The following is a 17,980-nucleotide window of genomic DNA, read 5'->3' as shown; positions in this document are numbered from 1 at the left end:
CTAAACCAGAATTCTACCGTAGTCAACTACAGTTGATGAGAACCATGGAGGAAGTGAAACCTATGATCACAATAGTCACTCTTCACATTGGGCTCACTTCTATAGTGAATTAAATAGTGAAAATAAACTATTCTCCATTTTTCTGTGGACCGCTGGAACTCCCTCAAGAACCCCTGGTGGTCCCCTAGTTAAGAACCACTGGCCTAACACATTAATTTATGGAATAAATAATTAAAACCAAGATGTGAATATCTCTTTCGCTCCTTTTTTTTCAATTTTGTTTTATTTAGCTAATCTCAAGGGAATATAAGGATCCTGAACTGTAGCCATATTTGTTAGCTTATGTTCAGTGTTTACATTTGACATGAAATACAGAAGTCCTACACCTGGAACTTACAACATTATACACTATAAGAATACCATTATTTCCATTGAGCTATACAACTCCATGAATAAATCAATCAAATCTGTCAAAACATGGCACCATGTTATGCTGTGTGCATGGACCTAAACATCAGAAAGATCTTGAGGCATAAATGCATCTTCATTACAGAAAACAAAATGTCCCTTCTTATTACATAATGAACTCTTCCCATAGTTTTGGCACTGCTAAAGCCTCAGGTCATGACATCACATCCTGTCTGATTACTGACTGTAAGGCGGTTTATGTTCACACCAGCAGAAGCCAGTTTATCATGTAACCCGTCAATGACGTCGTCAGTCAACACCCGAGTGCGAGCCAGGATCCAGGCGAAGTCGATGTGGAAAAGTCGTCCCAAGTAGTTAGAACAAGAGTACACCAGAGAATATGACTGGTAGTCTGTGGAGAGTACCCAGTAGGGACCATCGGGGACACCTGGACACAGATGGTATAAAATAGAAGGAATTCTGGTAAAACAGTTTTTTTTTTTGTTTTTTTTTAAAAAAGATCCCATATCGTGCTCATTTCAGGTTTATACTTGTATTTCTATTAGAACATGTTTACATGCTGTAATGTTAAAAAAAAAAAAAAAAAAAACTTTATTTTCCTCATGCTGTCTGCCTGAATATACCTGTATTCTTCTGTCTGAAATGCTCCGTTTTAGTGCATTTCAATGGAATTGCGTTGCTAGGCAACAGTTCGGGTCCATGTTCTCTTCCTGTCAGCTGATGTCATTAACATACACTGCAACGGGAAATAAACTAGAACACATTTAGAATGTTTACGTTTAAAAATGCGTAATGGTCTAAATATTGTATATTTGTGACATCACAAATGGACAAAAATCCTAACGGCTTGTTTCAAACGCACAGTTTCTGAATACGGGCTGCGTGTTTTTCTCTGTAGATTGAGCGTTTTGATAGTTTAACAGTATTTATAAAGCACTTAAACCTGCTTTATAATGTAAACGACCTGAAAATCTCACTTTTTACAATATGGGACCTTTAAATCTACAATGAATTTACCTTTAAAGAAACTGACACCCAGAATAGCAGGTTGAGATGAGTTTTTAACTCTGGCAACACCCTCAATTGAGTTTATCTTCCCATTGGACCTGTGGAGAGAGGAAGAGAGCGACAACTATTGTAAATAAGGATTTCATTTGAATGGTACAAGAAATTCAAATCCATGCAGAGTGAAGGATGAACAGATGATTATAGGAAACTTAATCCTTACAGCAGCTCTGCATTGAGAACTTTGACTGTCCCATCAGGGAGCAGACTGTATGTAGCTTGGTTACATTGTCCTCTTTCAAAAATAGCTGGGAGCTTCTCTATTTCATACCAGGTGCCCATATACTAGAAGGAGAAGAGCACAAAGGTTGTTAATCAGCAGCATCTCCTTCAATAAGACACTAAACCTCTACTTGTTTATATCAACACTGCATAAATGACCGATCAAATCAATACACACATGAGAAAAGTCATCATTATATTACCTTTGTAACATTGAAGTCCTCTTGAACACATAGCTGGGGACATTTGCCAGGATGGAAAGACTGACCATCAGCTGCAGCAGCAGTCAGGAAGAGAACAAGCAGGACCTTCACATCAAAGATAGAATAGTTAATGTGGTTAAACTGGGTCCAGTCTTTTGGTTAAAACCAAAATAAAAGTGAAAACATGCTTACATACCTGGAATGCCTTCATGTCCAAGTGGCCAAATAAACACCCTGAAGACTTTTATGTTGTCAAAGAAAGAGAACACTGTCCTCCTCTACTTCTACTGTATCATGTCGGTTCTCTACCGCATCAGCGTAAAGTATCCTACAAGCTGAGAGCAGTTTTTCTTTGTGTGTTCTTTCTTTCCAAGCCAGACCTTTGGAAGGAAAACAGGTTTATTTAGACACATGTGGAACCAATTAGGGCGGGGCCATAGATGTATTGGGCGGGGCCAGACAATCACAGAAGGCGGGAAAACAACCATAGGCAGGAAGTAAGACTAGACAAGACACAAGAGGAGTGACATTTTCAAAATAAAACAGGAAACAAGCTACAAAATACCCAAGATCATGACAGCTATATTAAAAATACTGTTTACAAAACCTTTAACCTCTTTAGTACAGGATGGAGTGAAACCCAAAAGGAATACTCCACTAAAAAACAGTTTTAATGTCAAAAAGTGCATTAACAAGTGCAATACTTCAATCAATGCAATATGTGCAATAATGTGCAATATTATACATATATATATATATATATGTATATGTATATATATTGCTTCTATAATTACCATATACCAAGTACTTCCTTTATTATTATACTGTATATTATTTGTAAATACACTATTATTTTTATTTTTATTTTATTATTTTTTGTTTTTGTTTTCTTAATGGAGCTTCCCAGCAAAAAGTATTTCACATGATTGTACTTGTATAACCGGTGTGACAATAAACATCTTGAATCTTGAATCTTTAATATCAAACAATCAGCGTCAATGGTGGCTCTGAAAAGTTTGTAGCTTGCTCCTTCACAGATAACAGCCACGGTAGTCAACTGAGATTACAATGGATTAAAACTGTTTTGCAGTTATCAGTAAAAAATGTGCACCTTGCATTTTGCTTGAAAAGATGAAAATGTTGAACTAGAAAATATTATCAAAATAAAGTACAGTCCATCAAAATGACTTTGCCACCAGCGCGCCATAATAATTTTCTTTTTTTTTAGCCACTTTGGGCCAGTGAAACAAACTGTAAACTGACCTATTAGAGTCAGCGGTATTTGAGTTATTTTCTGCACTGAATTGAGAATGAAACAACAACAGGTTATGAAAAGAGAAAACTTTATTCAACAAAGCACCAATATTTATACAAAAACATGACTTTTTTCCCCTTGGAATTTCTTTTTCTAGTATTCTTTTTTTTTTTCAGCATGGAAATATTTAGCTAGTTTTGATTGTATCTCTACGCTAAGTGGGATTTTGTTTTGACTGTTGTCAATGTTCTCCAGAAATATAGAAACATGAAAAAAAAACTGTACAAAAAAAAAAAAATTAGAAAAAGAGGCAAAAAGTGAGAAGAAACAGTCATTTGACAAACAACAAACGATAAATTACATTCTTAAATTTAATCATCGGATTTCATGTTATGTGCTGTGACGGTATAAATAAATCATTGAATTTAAATTAAATAGCCTATTGAGAGAAAGAGCTGCTAAGATGTGAGATAACCAAGATGGATGAAAAGCTACAACACAAACAACACGTTCAAGGATGAAAATGTTGAACTAGAAAATATTTTTAAAATAAAGTACAGTGCATCAAAAAATGACTTTGGTGGCAACACTGGTTGTCTGGTAGTCCCCCTGTTGGACGAGGGACTATGGAAGTTATGGAAACAACCTGTAAACAAAACAGTGAAAATAGCCATTTATGCTTCCATCACAAAAGTCTTTGGAAATCTATCATTTGTAAAAAACTGCCACGTTTCAGGACAGGTGCAGATTCCTGCAGCCGCTGCCTCTTCAGTCTCTTGAACAACAAAGAGATAATAAACTTGAAAAAGAGACGTCTTGTCCTCAACACACCTCGGTGTACATGTGGGGAATAAGCCTTTTGTGTTTGATTCTTGTAAAGTGACACAGATGTGTCTTGTTGCAAATTAGTCCATTCTCCTTAAATAAAGTTTAAAGGTGCTGCGTGTATCATTTTAACATTAAAGAGGACCTATTACGCGTGTGTGCCTTTTCCCGTTCCTTTGGTGTTATATAGTTTTTTGTGCATGTCAAAGGTCTGCAAGGTTAAAAAGTCCACAGACTCCCCCACTGAAACACTGCTCCTGAACTGCCTGAAACACCTCGCTTGAAGTCCCGCCTTTTCTTCTGTAAGGTGTTGATGTCACCAAGTAACACATGTGCATAATACCTGCCTAGCGGTTAATTTGGTACGCTCTCTAACAAAGCTAGTTAGAACGGAGCAGGAGCAGAGTCCAAAGAGTTTGGTTCGGTTGACCAATCACAACAGTGGGCCAGCTGACCAATCAGAGCAGACTGGGCTTTTCGGGGGCGCTGCAGAGGTGTTGCAGCACAGCTGGTATGAGAAAAATAAAGCATTTTTGAACATTAAAGCATGTAAACATGTTCTAGCAGAATCCCAAAATACAAGTACGAACCTGAAAATGAGCACAATAGGTCCTCTTTAATAAATCATCACCACATTCTCTTTCAGATGTTACCATTATTGTCATGAATAAGCACAACTGCTGCTAAGGAGACCATCAGCTTTCGTGATGCATTTTACATTATGTGCCACCAAGTTGAATATAAGGAGAAATCTTCTGGATTGCTTCACAACACAAAGGGACGTTCCTTTAAGGCGCAAATTTGGATTGCAAGCAATCCACAAAATGATTCCAGTTCCACAGCGTAGCATCAACTTCATGTCAGTTTACCTTCCAGGATTATATCTTGGCTGTCGTCAAGAGTTTGTTACTGCCTCTTAACAATCTTCTCGCTCCTCAGAAAGGGTGTTAAATGTGGTCCTCTGTCTTAAAAAACAGAAAATGCAACACGTAGCACCGAGGATGTGCTGAAAACTACGTCCTTTTCTAGGAAAGACACACTAATCTTTTCCCCGAGTGTTTTACGGTGGCTGGCATGGTGGAGTGGTATGGGAGTGGGGAGGGGGGATTTAATGGTTTTTGTGGGTCTCGATGCAAAGAACGATGTACTGATTGGAACAGCTCCGCGTCTGCTGGCCCAGGAGCAGACCTGAGGTCAGGCTCGAGGACTGGCCCATGACAGACATGTGGTCCGCTCGCCACGTCTCACAGTGTTTGTCCACCAGTCGGTGACCTCTGCTGGTGGAGCCGTGCCAGATGTTCTTCTGAGGCCTGACGAGAAGATGACAGAAAATATCAATATGACAGAACATAACAACAGACAGACACAAACAAGTAGGATATGGATCAAGTTTACTAACCAGAAAGGGTCAGCTAAAACATCCCGGCCGTCAAAGGAGTAGATAGGTATCCTGGCATCCATTGGTCCCCCGTCGCCATTGAAAATTGACCGCCAGTTCCTAAACATCACATCTCCCTGAAAGAAGACACATAGTGGGTTAGATGCAGCCAGAAGTTTTTTGTCTGTGGAGGGTTCCTGCATGAGAAGAGTTTAGTGCAAGTAGTTGTTGACAGTAAAAAGCAGCAGGGGAGCAGACTCACCCTGAGGTTGGTAACTGGCAGAGTTTCCCGGAAACCAGGATAGACCACGTGGAGCAGGTCTTGCCTGTGGGTGGAAATGAAGGCGCGGTAGTTTGGCGCCAAACCCATCGCCTTGGCTTGCTCGTAACACATCCGGTCGGCTACGTCGAGCCCCATCATATCTCCTGAGTGAGGCTGGTTCAAAGCCACCAGGTTGAGCTGGAGGGAGAGGAAGCAACAGATCGGTGTTAGGATACGAGAAGAGTCCTGTATATCCTTCATTACAGTTAAACAACACTGCAGAGTCTTGAGTCACTGTAAGGGTTAGTCTGCACTAAAAATCAACATGCTGCACAGTCTTCAAAGACATATTTGCGAGTCAAATAAAGACAACTATGCTGTGAAAGTTTTTTTTTATTTACATAGTGCTTTTTAAGCTTTCCAGATAAAAATATTTACAGAATATAAAATAAAAATCAGAAACCCATGTAAGCCCCGCTGTAAGACATACAAAAATGAGCACATATCAAACAGCATTGAGCCCATACATAAACAGATGGAGGTGCAAGTGCAGAATAAAAGATATAGGTTCATATGAGAAAGTAAGAGAAGAGAAATACGTTCATATAAAGCAGGTGAAATTTAGTAAAGGAAATAACCACATATATAAAAAATAAGATGCAAATATCAGAAGTGATCTCTTATGAAGCAGATAGAATGGCAATAAATACTTTTAGAAAAGTATGTGTTACACATGTTTCATAGCATCCCTCTCCAAATTCATTGTTGCAGAATATTTATTAATCAATATTCAAGCGTAAAGAGTCAAATGAAGCCAGTTATGTTATTTAAAATAATACAGTCATATTGACACTCACCCTTTCGTTGACTGAACGTATTCTTTGCATCGTGTCTCCACTTATCTGATATCCAGCTTGGGGCTAAAAAAATAGTTAAAAGAGATGTTAAATGGATAAATACTGAATGTAAAGAACAACGTTCCACAATAGCATGAGCAAAATGCCATAAAAATAAGCAGTAAGTACCTCATCTTGTGGAATAATGTTATTGGAGAGATAGATTAAACTGCCAAGCTGAGGAGACAAAACAGAGAAAAATCAAGAAAAATCAGATGCAATATATTGTTTTATTTGAGCTCATGTTGTCCTTAAATTAAATGTGTTTTATGTACAACAAACAACCTGAAATGTCCCAACAACTAGTTTGTTTGTTACATTACATACGCACATTGTATTAAAGTTAAATGAATAATGATCATGTGATTCAGTGGACTGTGGAAGCATTTCATTTGTACGACTGTGTTTCATAAAATGCTTGTTTTTTTCCAATTTCGTCAAATACCGCTGTACACTGGTTGGTTCATTATTAATTATCTTCTCAAATAGAGATACCGTTTGGCCTTCAAAAATGTTTCCAGTGGTGATGTTGGAGTGCTGATTCACAGCCAGTCAATAAGACAAAACAATCGGACTAAAAGGATTTGCAGCACTCAATTACTGAAAGGACGTATTTTCCAATGAATGGAAATCAGGAAACTCACTCAGCGCTTCGCTGACCATGAAAACGTCCAAGTAAAGCAATTAAACTGCTGTTACACCATTTTATTTGTTACATCAGTCAAGCCCTGACCTACATACATATCACTTTAAAAGAGGGCAAGCTGTGTTTCTAGCTACTCTAGTGTATGCTGCAGCTTCATTTGTCAGGTGTCGGATTCACCAAACCTACATATATACTACTAGTTCAACTCAGTACCTGTATCTCTTTCCATCCCTGGGAGACCTTGAGGAAGAGACTTCCTGTTGTTGTGACAAACGCCAGAGTTCCCTCTGCATCCCTGGCGGTCTGCTGCATCATACTCTCACGGCTCGCAAATGTTTTCATCTGAGAAACAAATAAAAAGAAGAGAAACTGAACCTCTCTCTTGATATTGATTTTACAGCCACATGGTGTGTAATCCTGTTTTTAGCATGCTGGTGTATCATTTATATTAAGTTCAACAACATGGCCAGAAGAAACACGTTTTCTTACAGATGCTGCGCTACCCGAAGGTCCAGGAGGTCCAGCTGGTCCAGCTGGTCCAGGGGGGCCGGCAATGGTCACAGCTGCCATAACAAAAATGTCACACAAGCTCATCATAACCGGTTGTTTGATCTCATCAGCTACAAGAACGATATTTCAACTTATAAGACTATTTCTATACAGGATAATATTTTGCTGTAATTGTATGACAGCTGTATGACTTATGACTTGTACCTGAGCCATATCTTGAGGCTGACCCAGAGGGTCCTGGAGGCCCCGGTGGCCCAGGAGAGCCAACCTGTCCTGGTCTGCCATAGCCTGGGAACCCCGGTGAACCTGGCACCCCAGGGTAGCCTGTTGGACCACGCACTGCCTCTCCTTTGGGACCCTGAAATGTGTCAGGAGAAGTGTTAATTTAGTTAACAAAAACTATGTTCATCAACATCCTTTTTCTCTCCATGAAGACGATGACGAGACGGCATTGACGTTATTGAACACTAACTGTGACGATATCGACATGCAATATCTTTGGCGAAAAAAGACAAGACTAAAATGTAGTTTAAAAAATAAAAAACAAAATCTCTCTTTATTTTCGTTGACAAAAAAAAAAGAGGATTTTCCTGCTGCGTGCGCCATATCAGGACTACACCGGCCGGCAGCACACAATGAGCACGATGAGTCAGGAGTATCTTACTTACTTAGTAGTTAACAATGACAACAATAAGGCTTGGGAGAAAGAAACCAGGTGATATTTTGGCTAGACTACATAGACTGAAATGTTCAATATAATCTGATGACTAAAACAGTTTAAAATTGACTAAAACTATACTAAAATAGTTGTGGTTTTCCTTGACTAAGATGAGACTAACATGCCCAGACTTTTAGTCAACTAAACCATGACTTAAAAAAACATGGCCAACAAAGTTAACACTAGTCAGAAGGAAGCTCTTGATTGCTTTAGTACATTTTTGTCACAAAGATAACAGGGTGTGTATCCGTGGAATCTTGACTCACCACAAGTCCCGGTCTCCCAGGGATACCTGGTTGCCCGGGCAACCCTGCATCCCCCTCGTCTCCCTTCTGTCCTTGCATGCCCTGGTCACCTCTTTCCCCCTGTGATTAGACACACACACAAAAGACCTGAAGGGAGAGTCCGACGCCACATAAAGCAAGCATGTCCCCAAACTAAGCTTTAAAAAGTACTTCCATATGAAACTTACCCTGACTGTCCTGGGAAGAAACAAGTCTAGAACAGAGAAACCAGAGGAGGGAGTTATAACTAATGATAACATTAACAAAGTCCAGACATATTCTAAAAACTGTTTTTTTCCCCCACAGGATTGTGATAAAATTTTTTTTAAAGCACCAGGAAATGTTGGGGAAGTACAAAGAAAGTGATGGAAGATAAAATGATAAATTCGGGTCTTAAATTCACTCATTAAAACACACTTCATACATTTGTTTTTGTACCCTACTTTTCCTTTTCATTGTGGATTATCTTTTTTCTCTTTGATGGTATTTAAAGGCTTTTACCTTTTTCATTTTTCAATGTCTATACATTGGAGAGCTATTAGTAGTAGTAGTAAGTGTTGACTCACTTTGTGGTGCCGGCATCCCAGGAAGACCTCTATCCCCCTTTTCCCCTGTTAGTCCCGTCTGACAGTTACCTTTGAGACAAAGAGACACACTTAAGTTAATTGCTTGTCCTTACATTTGACTTGTTTATGTAGAAATTGGTTTTAAAGTTAAAAAAGGTGTTGTTTTTGTACTGCTACTATCCTGAGTGTGCTGTAAAGTCTGTATTAAAATAAAATAATATAATATAATACAATTTATGGCAAACAAAAGAGATGACCCAACCTACCAACTGCAATGGTTCCATTGGGATTAAGCTGAAATAATGGAGCACAATCATATTAACAGCAGTCAATGATGACTGAATTTGGAAATCATACATAAATATTAGGGTAATTATCCAAGACAGGAAAAAAACATCATATTACATTAAATTATTAAATATCAAATCATCCAATCTGTACTGTTAATATCATAATCAACATGCAAATGAAACATGCAAATTGTCTGTGGATGTGATTTCAGTTCTACCTCATTTCTGTGTTGGCAATGAGCCTTCACCTTTCCAGACTGCACATGCAGCATGCAGGAATATTTGAGAGCCAACCTCGAACAGTTCTGAGTGATTAGAGGTTAGGAGGTACCAGTGTTACACAGAGCAACATGCACTTTAAGTGGACACAGAAGGAAAAGAGGGGGGATGTGTGAAAGAGGAGTTTGTGATGAGATTTGTCTGAATGGGCTCAGCAGCAGACTGTTCGTTAGAGATACGTATTAAATTATGAGATTGCACAGGCAACTGAGGTTTAATGAAGATAGACGGACACTTAGGATGCAGCTGTAGAAATAGTAGTTCAATCTGGACATTGACTATAATACAGAATGTGCTAAAGGAAATGAAACATGCATCTCTCATAAACTCCTTTTCTGAAAACTTTCAGGCCACCGTGAGTAAAATGAATATATGATTTAGAATATAGACAAAGCAGGAGGATGACAGATTATAAGATTTAGTTCACCATTAGAAACAAATAACTTCATAAAAAAACAACAAGAGGGAAATTCTCTGGCACAGGCTGTAATAAAAAGGAATTAAAAAGACATATTTTATCAGCAATATGGTTGCACAGACGGAAACTTACAGGCATTTTGCAGTGGGGTCTGGGAGGGATGGGGAACACGGTCTTCAGAGAGCAGGGAAGGAAGAAGACAGTGAGTATAAAAACTAGAATTACCACCTCGCAGTTGTACGCCTCCGCCAACCAGTCAAGTTGCAGTTTACATCCATGTCTGTCCAAAATGTCATCACTTCATCATTTTATCCTGTTATACATTTGTGTGAAATTGTCATAATTAGCCAATGAATTCTTGAGTTACGGTCACAGTGACCTTTGACCACCAAAATCTAATCAGTTTATCTTGAGTCCAGGTGGACGTTTGTGTCAAATTCCCTCAAGGCGTTCCTGAGATATTGCATCTGGACGGAAGGACAACCCAAAAACATTATGTTGCCGTAATGCTGTCGCTAGCGGGGAGGCATAATAAAACACAAGAGGGAAGAATTAAGTCAGAACTGTGTGTTGATGAATGTGTGTGAGTGCTTACTCCTTTGGGGCAGTTGAATATTCCTGGGCGACCCGGCGGCCCAGGAAGGCCAGGAGTTCCCTAAAAAGAGCCAAAAAGAAGACAAAATCCTTATATTCTACTACTCAATCACTGCAGGTTTCATTTGCAGATTCTGAACCAGTATCGTTTGTATTCTTTTACATATATAAACGTCTACAATCTTTTCACATGCTCTTGATTTGGCTCAGGTGTGTGACTCACCGGCAGGCCATTAGAGTCCCCTCTGTCTCCTTTTGGTCCCATCTGGCCTGGACGACCCTACACACACACATACACACAATAAAACTAGGGTTCTTAATCTTAAGAAACTAGCAAGAGTACGCTAGATTTAAAAAAAATATCCAACCGAAAAACCCAGCCGAGTGTTGCCAACTCTTTTCCAATGAAAGTAGCTAGCAGCACGAGCTCCAAAAATAGTTGGCAACACTGACAGCCCCTTCAGGCTTCCTTTCAAAGACACTTCACCAAATTATCATTACGAACAAAAACAATGAACATTCAGGCCGAATGAAATGATTGGACGGGTTTATTACAGTCTTGCGACAGCCACAGAAACTGAATTTTAGTCTTTTTTCGTCAGAGCATTGGATTTATTGATTGCTGGTGGGATGTAATGAGAATTTCAACAAATATAAAAGAAGTTTACCAATTCTAGCTTCAACCAAAACCATTTAAGTCATGGGAAGTTAAATTGGATTTAACTTTAATGATTCCCACAGGGAGATTTGGGGAATTGGGTTTTTGGTGACTGAGTCAAATGTGTGATTTAATTTAACGTAAAACCAAACAGCAGTTGTATTGAACTTAAACTATGGGTTGAGAAGCTGTGTATTTTAAGGCAGAAGTCAAAAAATTTTCATCTGAAAGGAACATAGACAATATATATATTTGTTAACCTGATTCTCTGATCAAAGAGGCAACATTTAACATATAATAAGGTCTGTGTCTGTGTGCCCTTTTAATCAAATTGGACATGTGTGGTGAGTTCAGGTGCTTACAGGTCTTCCAGGAAAACCAAATTCTCCTTTGGGTCCTGATGGTCCGGTAGGTCCCTATTATGAACAAAACAAAGTGAGTGACAGTATTTCTTATATGCATTCAAAACACCTTCATCCATAGCTGTGGAAACAGTTGTGAGTTAATGGGGTTATAAAACCTGAAAAGTAAAATGACGTGCTTTTGTTGCTCACTACTAATACTCACAGGAATTCCAGCAGGTCCGGATACGCCATTATCTCCCTGCAAACAAAAATACAGTTATGCTGATTTGTACAGTTCCATTGAATTCAAAATCATGCTTACGACTTATTTTACAATAACCTGTTCATACTGATACTCAAAACAGAACATGCATATATTAAATATGGAAAAGACATCTTAATCTCAATGAGACTGCCTGATTAAATAAAGAATAAATACAAAAAAAATGAATATCCCCTGTAAATGATCTGGATCTCAAGAGTAAAAAAACAATTATAACCTTGACTCCTTTGGGTCCAGCCAGGCTTGACATCATGAATCCATCTGCTGCGATGAAAGATCCTGGCTCGCCCCGTTCACCCTGCATGCATACACACACGTAAACAAACAATATATAGACAGAAAAAGACAACATGCATTTATCCTAACTTATATTAAACTGTGTGTGTACAGAAAAATAAGATTATGTGTGTTTTGCATATTTAGTCTGCTTAGATATTGTATATGAGCAGAAACAAGGCATGCATGTCCCACTTACTTTCAGTCCAGGAGGTCCTCGAACTCCTGGCAACCCACTGTCACCCTTTGGACCCTGCAAACATTTAGGGAATAACAATTAATATAACTCCATATATCTAACTGCTGGATTCTGTCATGACAGTAATAGAGTCACATTCCTCTACATGTTGTCATATCCATGTTTGTGCGCTCATTTGTGTCATCTACTTCTGTTTGGAAGAAGAAACCTGACAGCTGAAAGCATTAGCTGGAACTAAGGACTGTTACGCTCTGCAAACATAGACCAACAATAGCTCTCTAACCACACAATCTTTGTTGTCATGACGTCGAGATCATTTGGTTTCTGATTGAAGTTTTTTTGTCTGATACTCACAGCGGGTACCTGAGCTTCAAAAATCCCTGAGAAGTTGAAGGCACCATCTGTATCGTTGAGTAGAAGCTGGATAAGAGGCAGAAGGAGGATGTTGTCAATCAGTCTGGTTATACAGATAGGCCATTCAAGCTCTTATACCTCAACAGGTTGGTAGAGAGTGGCACCAACACTGGACTCTCCCTTCTAGCCTACTGTAAGTAAACCTGGTCTTGAATGGCTGTGCTCAGGTGCTACTTACATCCTGGAGGTTGATAAGGGGTCCTGGTGGTCCAGGTGGTCCTGGAGGGCCGGGTCGACTGAGGCCGTCCTGTCCCGCCTCTCCCTGGAAAACACGTTTGACATTTTAGCCTTTAACACAAAATGCTCTAAAGTTAAAAAACGTGCGTGTCCATGTGTGAGTTTGGCCTTGTCACACATGATTTTACCTTTTGTCCTGAATCTCCTTTGTTCCCCTTTGGTCCCTGTAGATGACACCAGAAATGACACAAATTCTCAAATTTAAACATTGAGTTATTAGCAGCAGTATGTTTCACTGCTACATCCTTAATCCTAATACATGTTGTTCTTTAGTTTGTCTTTGTTTAGTTAAAAGTGGAAATACATACGTTGAAAATGACAAGTTTGTTTTAGGAATTACGTCCATCAATAGATTTTATTAAACCATCAGCTTTTAAAACCATATTTTAGAATCAGAAGATATCTATAGGAGCCAATAAAATTGGTCTGAACTATTTGTAAAAGCTGACAGTTAAATAAAAACCTGTCCATCCATTTACTGACCTCTTCCCCTCTGAGTCCCTCAAGTCCTGGAAACCCTGATGGTCCTGTAGCACCCTACAGACACCACAAGGAAACACTCATCATTCATAAACATCACTGGTATAAGACAACCTGCTTCCTTCATTTCACTAGAGGTAAAAAGCATTTCTCTAGGCTCCATGACATCAAGTAAAAATGACAACAAAATGACTTGATTTCTGCCTACTTCACACATTAGTTTTGTTGATAAATGATCAAACGGTATCTTCTGTATTTTTCTACCTGGACCTTTTTTTCCCATGTTTTTGTGTCAAAGTGACTAATGGGGACAACACTTTTTGAAATTGGTCCAGTATTGAGGGAGAGCGCTGTAACCGGCAGCTGCGAAACGAGCTGTGAGGGCAAGTGAGCAGCGTTAATGTTACGTTCACTAAAAGTGCTTGTTTTTGACACAGACAGGCTCAGATTGTTATTATAAGTGTCTGACAACATTATGGAAAGGACCCTACAGAGAAATAAAAAATGTTTCATTTTGCCTTTCACTTGATCCAGTCTCTTTGTTATTGTGTCCAAGTCCCGCTCAAGGAGAAGTCTTGTTGTGAAATCTGAATATCCGTATAGTCTGGCTCCAATAAATAAGGGCGGCGAATTCAAAGACCTCATCCACATTATGGAAATCATCTAAATATTCAGCCATGACATTAAAAATCTTCTAGATAACACTAAGCTACTCTTTCTGTACTCCAACACAATGAACTCTGCCTGGCTGGCACAGACGTTTCCACTGTGGATGTATTCCACAATTCCACTGTCCTTGAACGAGACTCTTTCCATAATGTCAGACACTTATAATAACAATCAGAGCATGTCATGGCAAAAACAAGCACTTTTAGTGGATGTAAATGACGGTGCCAGCTTGCCCCAATAGCACCATACTGCAACCCGGGAGCCGCTCTCTTCTGCAGCGTTCTCCCTCAATACTGGACCAATTTCAGACATTGTTGTCCCTATCAGTTAGTTAGGCACAAAAACATGTGAAAATAGGGTTGAAAGATACTGGTTACCCTTTAAGGTCAATTCCAATTCTCTTTACAAGATTCACCGCAGTGTATTGTAATGCTTCATCTCTGTAAGGAGGTAACATGAGGATGTCAGGTTAGATTCAACAAGAACCACAACCGATGAGGTCATGAGCCTGGTCAGAGGACAGTGTCTCTGCTCTCCAGAACACCTCCTTGCTGCCAAAATCTGACATCGCTTGTCATCAGGCGGCCTTTCACTCTGCAGCTGTTTACTGTGACCTAAAAGTTCAAGATATTTGAGAAGATTGTGCCAACAGCTTGCGTTGCTGAGATAACATCTCAAAAAGCGTAACAGAACTTGACAGCAGACTCACCTTCTGCCCTGGCTTTCCTGGCGGGCCGTCTAAACCGTCTCTACCCTACGAGAGGCAAAGAGAGGGAGAAAAAAAACCCTGTTATGATTCATTAAATGCCTCCTCTATAGAGTTAAGTGATGTCAGTCAGCTTAAGTGCGTCTTGCATGCTTACTCTAACTTTAACCATGGCCCCAACATGCCAACATTAACCCTAAAACCAAGTCTTAACCCTAATATAACGACATAGCCAGCTTTTAGAGCACAATATGACTACAGTAATACTGTAAGTATCACAGATATCTCACCTTGGGTCCTTCAAGTCCAGGGATTCCAGGAGGACCCTGTGTAACGAATACACATACATTTATCTGATATCTATCTGATGAAATTACACTGTGTGATGAAACATGAAAGCAAAATATCATGGCGCAGAATGCTCTTTAATGCAGTTGTACCTGTGAACCTCTGGAGAGTGCATCTCCAAAACCACCCTGCAGCCCAGATCCTTCCATGTCCTGAAACATATTTGACAAAAAGAAATTCATAATGATCAGATTGTGAGTGTCTAAGAAGTTGTGCTGGGCAATATGACGATATACTGTAGATCATCAACATGATAGAGACTCCTTATGATAACAATCATACTAATGTTGTGACAGTTTGAACTATATATTGAGTAGACCGGTCCTGAAATAGTGAAACAGACCGTACCTCAAAGTCCATGGTGAAGCCTCTCCCAGGGGGACCCGGGGGCCCAGGAGGGCCAGATGGACCCCTAGGACCGGGATGCCCTTCTGGACCATCTGAGCCTGGTAGGCCTGGAAACCCTGGAGGGCCCAGATCTCCCTGCAAGCGATGTGATATTATAGTCCCGATTTAAAATGATCATGAAATCAGTTAATCCAATGAAGTATGAGGGGGGAATGTAAAAAGATGACATGCAATGACATAATCCAGATTTTACCTTCGCTCCCGGTTGCCCGTTCACACCCGACTCTCCCTGTTAAACAGACACAATTCAATAAAATCACATGAACTACAGCGACGACTAGAGAGACACAAAAATACAGAGCAGCTATTGAAGCACAGACTTGTTTACACTCGAGCCCCTTAGCTTTATTAGTCCACGGGGTCATCTCATTAAGAGCTTGGCTCTTTGTGTTCGGTGGGTATTTAGTTTGTGTGTAATTGTTTTTGCTAACAGAGCACTAAGAGGCCCGCTCAAGGGAAATCAGAGTGAGCTCATACAAAAGACAGCGTGGTACAAGTCACACAAGCAAAGAGCCAGCTCCTGGTTGGTGTGCTGCACATTCACATGTGAGGAAATATAACAACCTGTACTGGGTCACTGCATGTCAGTCCATAGTAAAAATATATTGTGATGATGTCGCAAACTAATATTAAAGAGCTTCACCTTGTCTCCGTTCCCCCCAGCAGGTCCTGGATCTCCATCTTTCCCATCAACTCCCTGCAAGAGTGACAGATTTTAGATGCATTCATATCTTTTCCCAGATACAGTATCTCCACCGGTGGGAATTAACTCACTGCACAGTTTGCATAGGTTATTAAATTGTTGGCACCATATATATTTTTGCACAGAGGTGCATATAAAACTGGTTAAAATGAGAACATATTAAACAAAGCTAATGGGCTCCAAGGAACTGAAGCAAATAAACCTTTTTATGCAGTAAAACAGTGCTGCAGTAAACCTGTGAGAGTAGTCCATTCACACAGTTAGTAAAAGCTGCTGACATTTTATAAGACAAAAGACACATTTCCCCCAACAGATGCTGCAGCTCACACCATGTTCTGAAGCTTGCACAGTAGTTACTGTCAAAGTGCTGTTACTGTAGCTCCAGGATAATCGGAGAGGGACATGAACTTTTGATATGTGCGTGCATATAGATATAAAATGGGTTCTTACCTAGACACTTCATGCCTCAATCAATATATGCACACACTTCAAAAATGGTCCCACTCTCGGTCAACACCACACACACCTAATATGTTTGCACTGAGCACATCAATCAAGCAATGGCAGGACAGCAGCGAATGAACATGGGTTTTCAAATAAAGTTGGGGGAAATACTGTCTTTTCAGTCCCTTGGATCTGATGGGACCAGACTGTTAATACCTGACCAGACCCTGAACCAGAACCAGACCCAGAACCAGAGCCACTAAACCACTCCTCAATCACCTGAAAACAGAAGGTAGGTCAGCAATGAAAGTGCTCTGAGGCCAGTCAGTAAACTTCAAGAGCAAGCTGTCTCTACGAATCCCTGCTGTCTCGTTTGATCAAACAAATGATCCACTAGCAAATTCTGCCTTAAATGTATCTATGAGACTACATGGCTTTACTGCAGTACGATTAACAGATGATACAATACAATACAGTAGACATTGTAAAGGATAAATAGGAAAAGAAGGAAAATAATGTTTAGCTTACAGGCAGTCCAGGTTCACCACTCTGTCCATCCTTCCCATTTCTCCCAGGGATCCCAGGTGGTCCAGGAAAGATGTCCTCAGATGGGTCTCCTGGAGGCCCTGGCTGTCCCGGGAGGCCAGGATGTCCTGGAGGCCCCTGATGAAACAAGACGTCATATCTCGGTCACATACAGGGGTAATGTTTTAGGTAGCACCTTCTGTGTACCTCTCTAGGTAATGGTCAAACGTTAGCGAGTGTCCTGTAGCGTCAACATGCAACAAGGTGACAAAAGGTTGCTTTTAGTGTCTCGGGATTGACGCTGTCTTTATCTCCTGCCACTAACAAACAGAGCAACACATCAGCCTGGAGCCAGAGATGATGAAATGAACAGTGTGTAAAAGAGCGTGGGATTGCACTGTGACGATAAATATTATCTAATGTCAAAGAGAGAGAGAGAGTGAGAG

The 17,980-nt window shown here is 39.9% G+C and overlaps 2 protein-coding genes across 2 annotated transcripts in view; both read right to left on the bottom strand.

Annotated features, from left to right (window-relative positions):
- Positions 1 to 251: 251 nt before the first annotated feature.
- On the bottom strand, positions 252 to 2,315 carry LOC141759800 (apolipoprotein D-like). Its single transcript, XM_074622196.1, has 5 exons — positions 2,116 to 2,315; positions 1,920 to 2,024; positions 1,658 to 1,779; positions 1,447 to 1,535; positions 252 to 856 (listed from the first exon to the last, which is right to left on the bottom strand). Exons 1-5 carry the CDS (start codon positions 2,128 to 2,130, stop codon positions 618 to 620), a joined length of 570 nt encoding a protein of 189 aa, XP_074478297.1. The 5' UTR covers positions 2,131 to 2,315; the 3' UTR covers positions 252 to 617.
- Positions 2,316 to 3,245: 930 nt separating this feature from the next.
- The window catches only part of LOC141759344 (collagen alpha-1(XV) chain-like), a 69,968-nt gene continuing 55,233 nt past the window's right edge, over positions 3,246 to 17,980 (bottom strand). Inside the window, exons 15-44 of the mRNA XM_074621335.1 lie at positions 17,538 to 17,672; positions 16,506 to 16,559; positions 16,056 to 16,091; positions 15,803 to 15,937; positions 15,547 to 15,606; positions 15,397 to 15,432; positions 15,110 to 15,154; positions 13,735 to 13,788; positions 13,380 to 13,415; positions 13,193 to 13,276; positions 12,955 to 13,020; positions 12,601 to 12,654; positions 12,343 to 12,423; positions 12,066 to 12,101; positions 11,861 to 11,914; positions 11,064 to 11,120; positions 10,842 to 10,901; positions 10,379 to 10,420; positions 9,526 to 9,553; positions 9,260 to 9,328; positions 8,882 to 8,907; positions 8,676 to 8,774; positions 7,896 to 8,049; positions 7,671 to 7,744; positions 7,395 to 7,523; positions 6,665 to 6,712; positions 6,497 to 6,559; positions 5,640 to 5,837; positions 5,399 to 5,514; positions 3,246 to 5,309 (exon numbers count right to left, since the gene is read on the bottom strand). Coding sequence (XP_074477436.1) covers positions 5,108 to 5,309; positions 5,399 to 5,514; positions 5,640 to 5,837; positions 6,497 to 6,559; positions 6,665 to 6,712; positions 7,395 to 7,523; positions 7,671 to 7,744; positions 7,896 to 8,049; positions 8,676 to 8,774; positions 8,882 to 8,907; positions 9,260 to 9,328; positions 9,526 to 9,553; positions 10,379 to 10,420; positions 10,842 to 10,901; positions 11,064 to 11,120; positions 11,861 to 11,914; positions 12,066 to 12,101; positions 12,343 to 12,423; positions 12,601 to 12,654; positions 12,955 to 13,020; positions 13,193 to 13,276; positions 13,380 to 13,415; positions 13,735 to 13,788; positions 15,110 to 15,154; positions 15,397 to 15,432; positions 15,547 to 15,606; positions 15,803 to 15,937; positions 16,056 to 16,091; positions 16,506 to 16,559; positions 17,538 to 17,672 — 2,331 coding nt within the window. The 3' untranslated portion in view covers positions 3,246 to 5,107. The remainder of the gene's footprint in view (positions 5,310 to 5,398; positions 5,515 to 5,639; positions 5,838 to 6,496; positions 6,560 to 6,664; positions 6,713 to 7,394; positions 7,524 to 7,670; positions 7,745 to 7,895; positions 8,050 to 8,675; positions 8,775 to 8,881; positions 8,908 to 9,259; positions 9,329 to 9,525; positions 9,554 to 10,378; positions 10,421 to 10,841; positions 10,902 to 11,063; positions 11,121 to 11,860; positions 11,915 to 12,065; positions 12,102 to 12,342; positions 12,424 to 12,600; positions 12,655 to 12,954; positions 13,021 to 13,192; positions 13,277 to 13,379; positions 13,416 to 13,734; positions 13,789 to 15,109; positions 15,155 to 15,396; positions 15,433 to 15,546; positions 15,607 to 15,802; positions 15,938 to 16,055; positions 16,092 to 16,505; positions 16,560 to 17,537; positions 17,673 to 17,980) is intronic.

Source organism: Sebastes fasciatus, chromosome 21 (genome assembly GCF_043250625.1).
Source record: "Sebastes fasciatus isolate fSebFas1 chromosome 21, fSebFas1.pri, whole genome shotgun sequence".
NCBI classification, from domain to species: Eukaryota; Metazoa; Chordata; class Actinopteri; order Perciformes; family Sebastidae; genus Sebastes; species Sebastes fasciatus.
Note: the sequence above shows the minus strand (reverse complement) of the source record. Positions and strands in the feature narration are given on the sequence as shown.

What these genes read in the sequence shown, in the direction of transcription:
- LOC141759800 (XM_074622196.1), bottom strand. An exon ending in GTTCTCAATGCAGAGCTGCT is followed by an intron (nt 1,536 to 1,657) that starts GTAAGGATTAAG and finishes CTCTCTCCACAG; the next exon opens with GTCCAATGGGAAGATAAACT. An exon ending in GGGTGTCAGTTTCTTTAAAG is followed by an intron (nt 857 to 1,446) that starts GTAAATTCATTG and finishes ATCTGTGTCCAG; the next exon opens with GTGTCCCCGATGGTCCCTAC.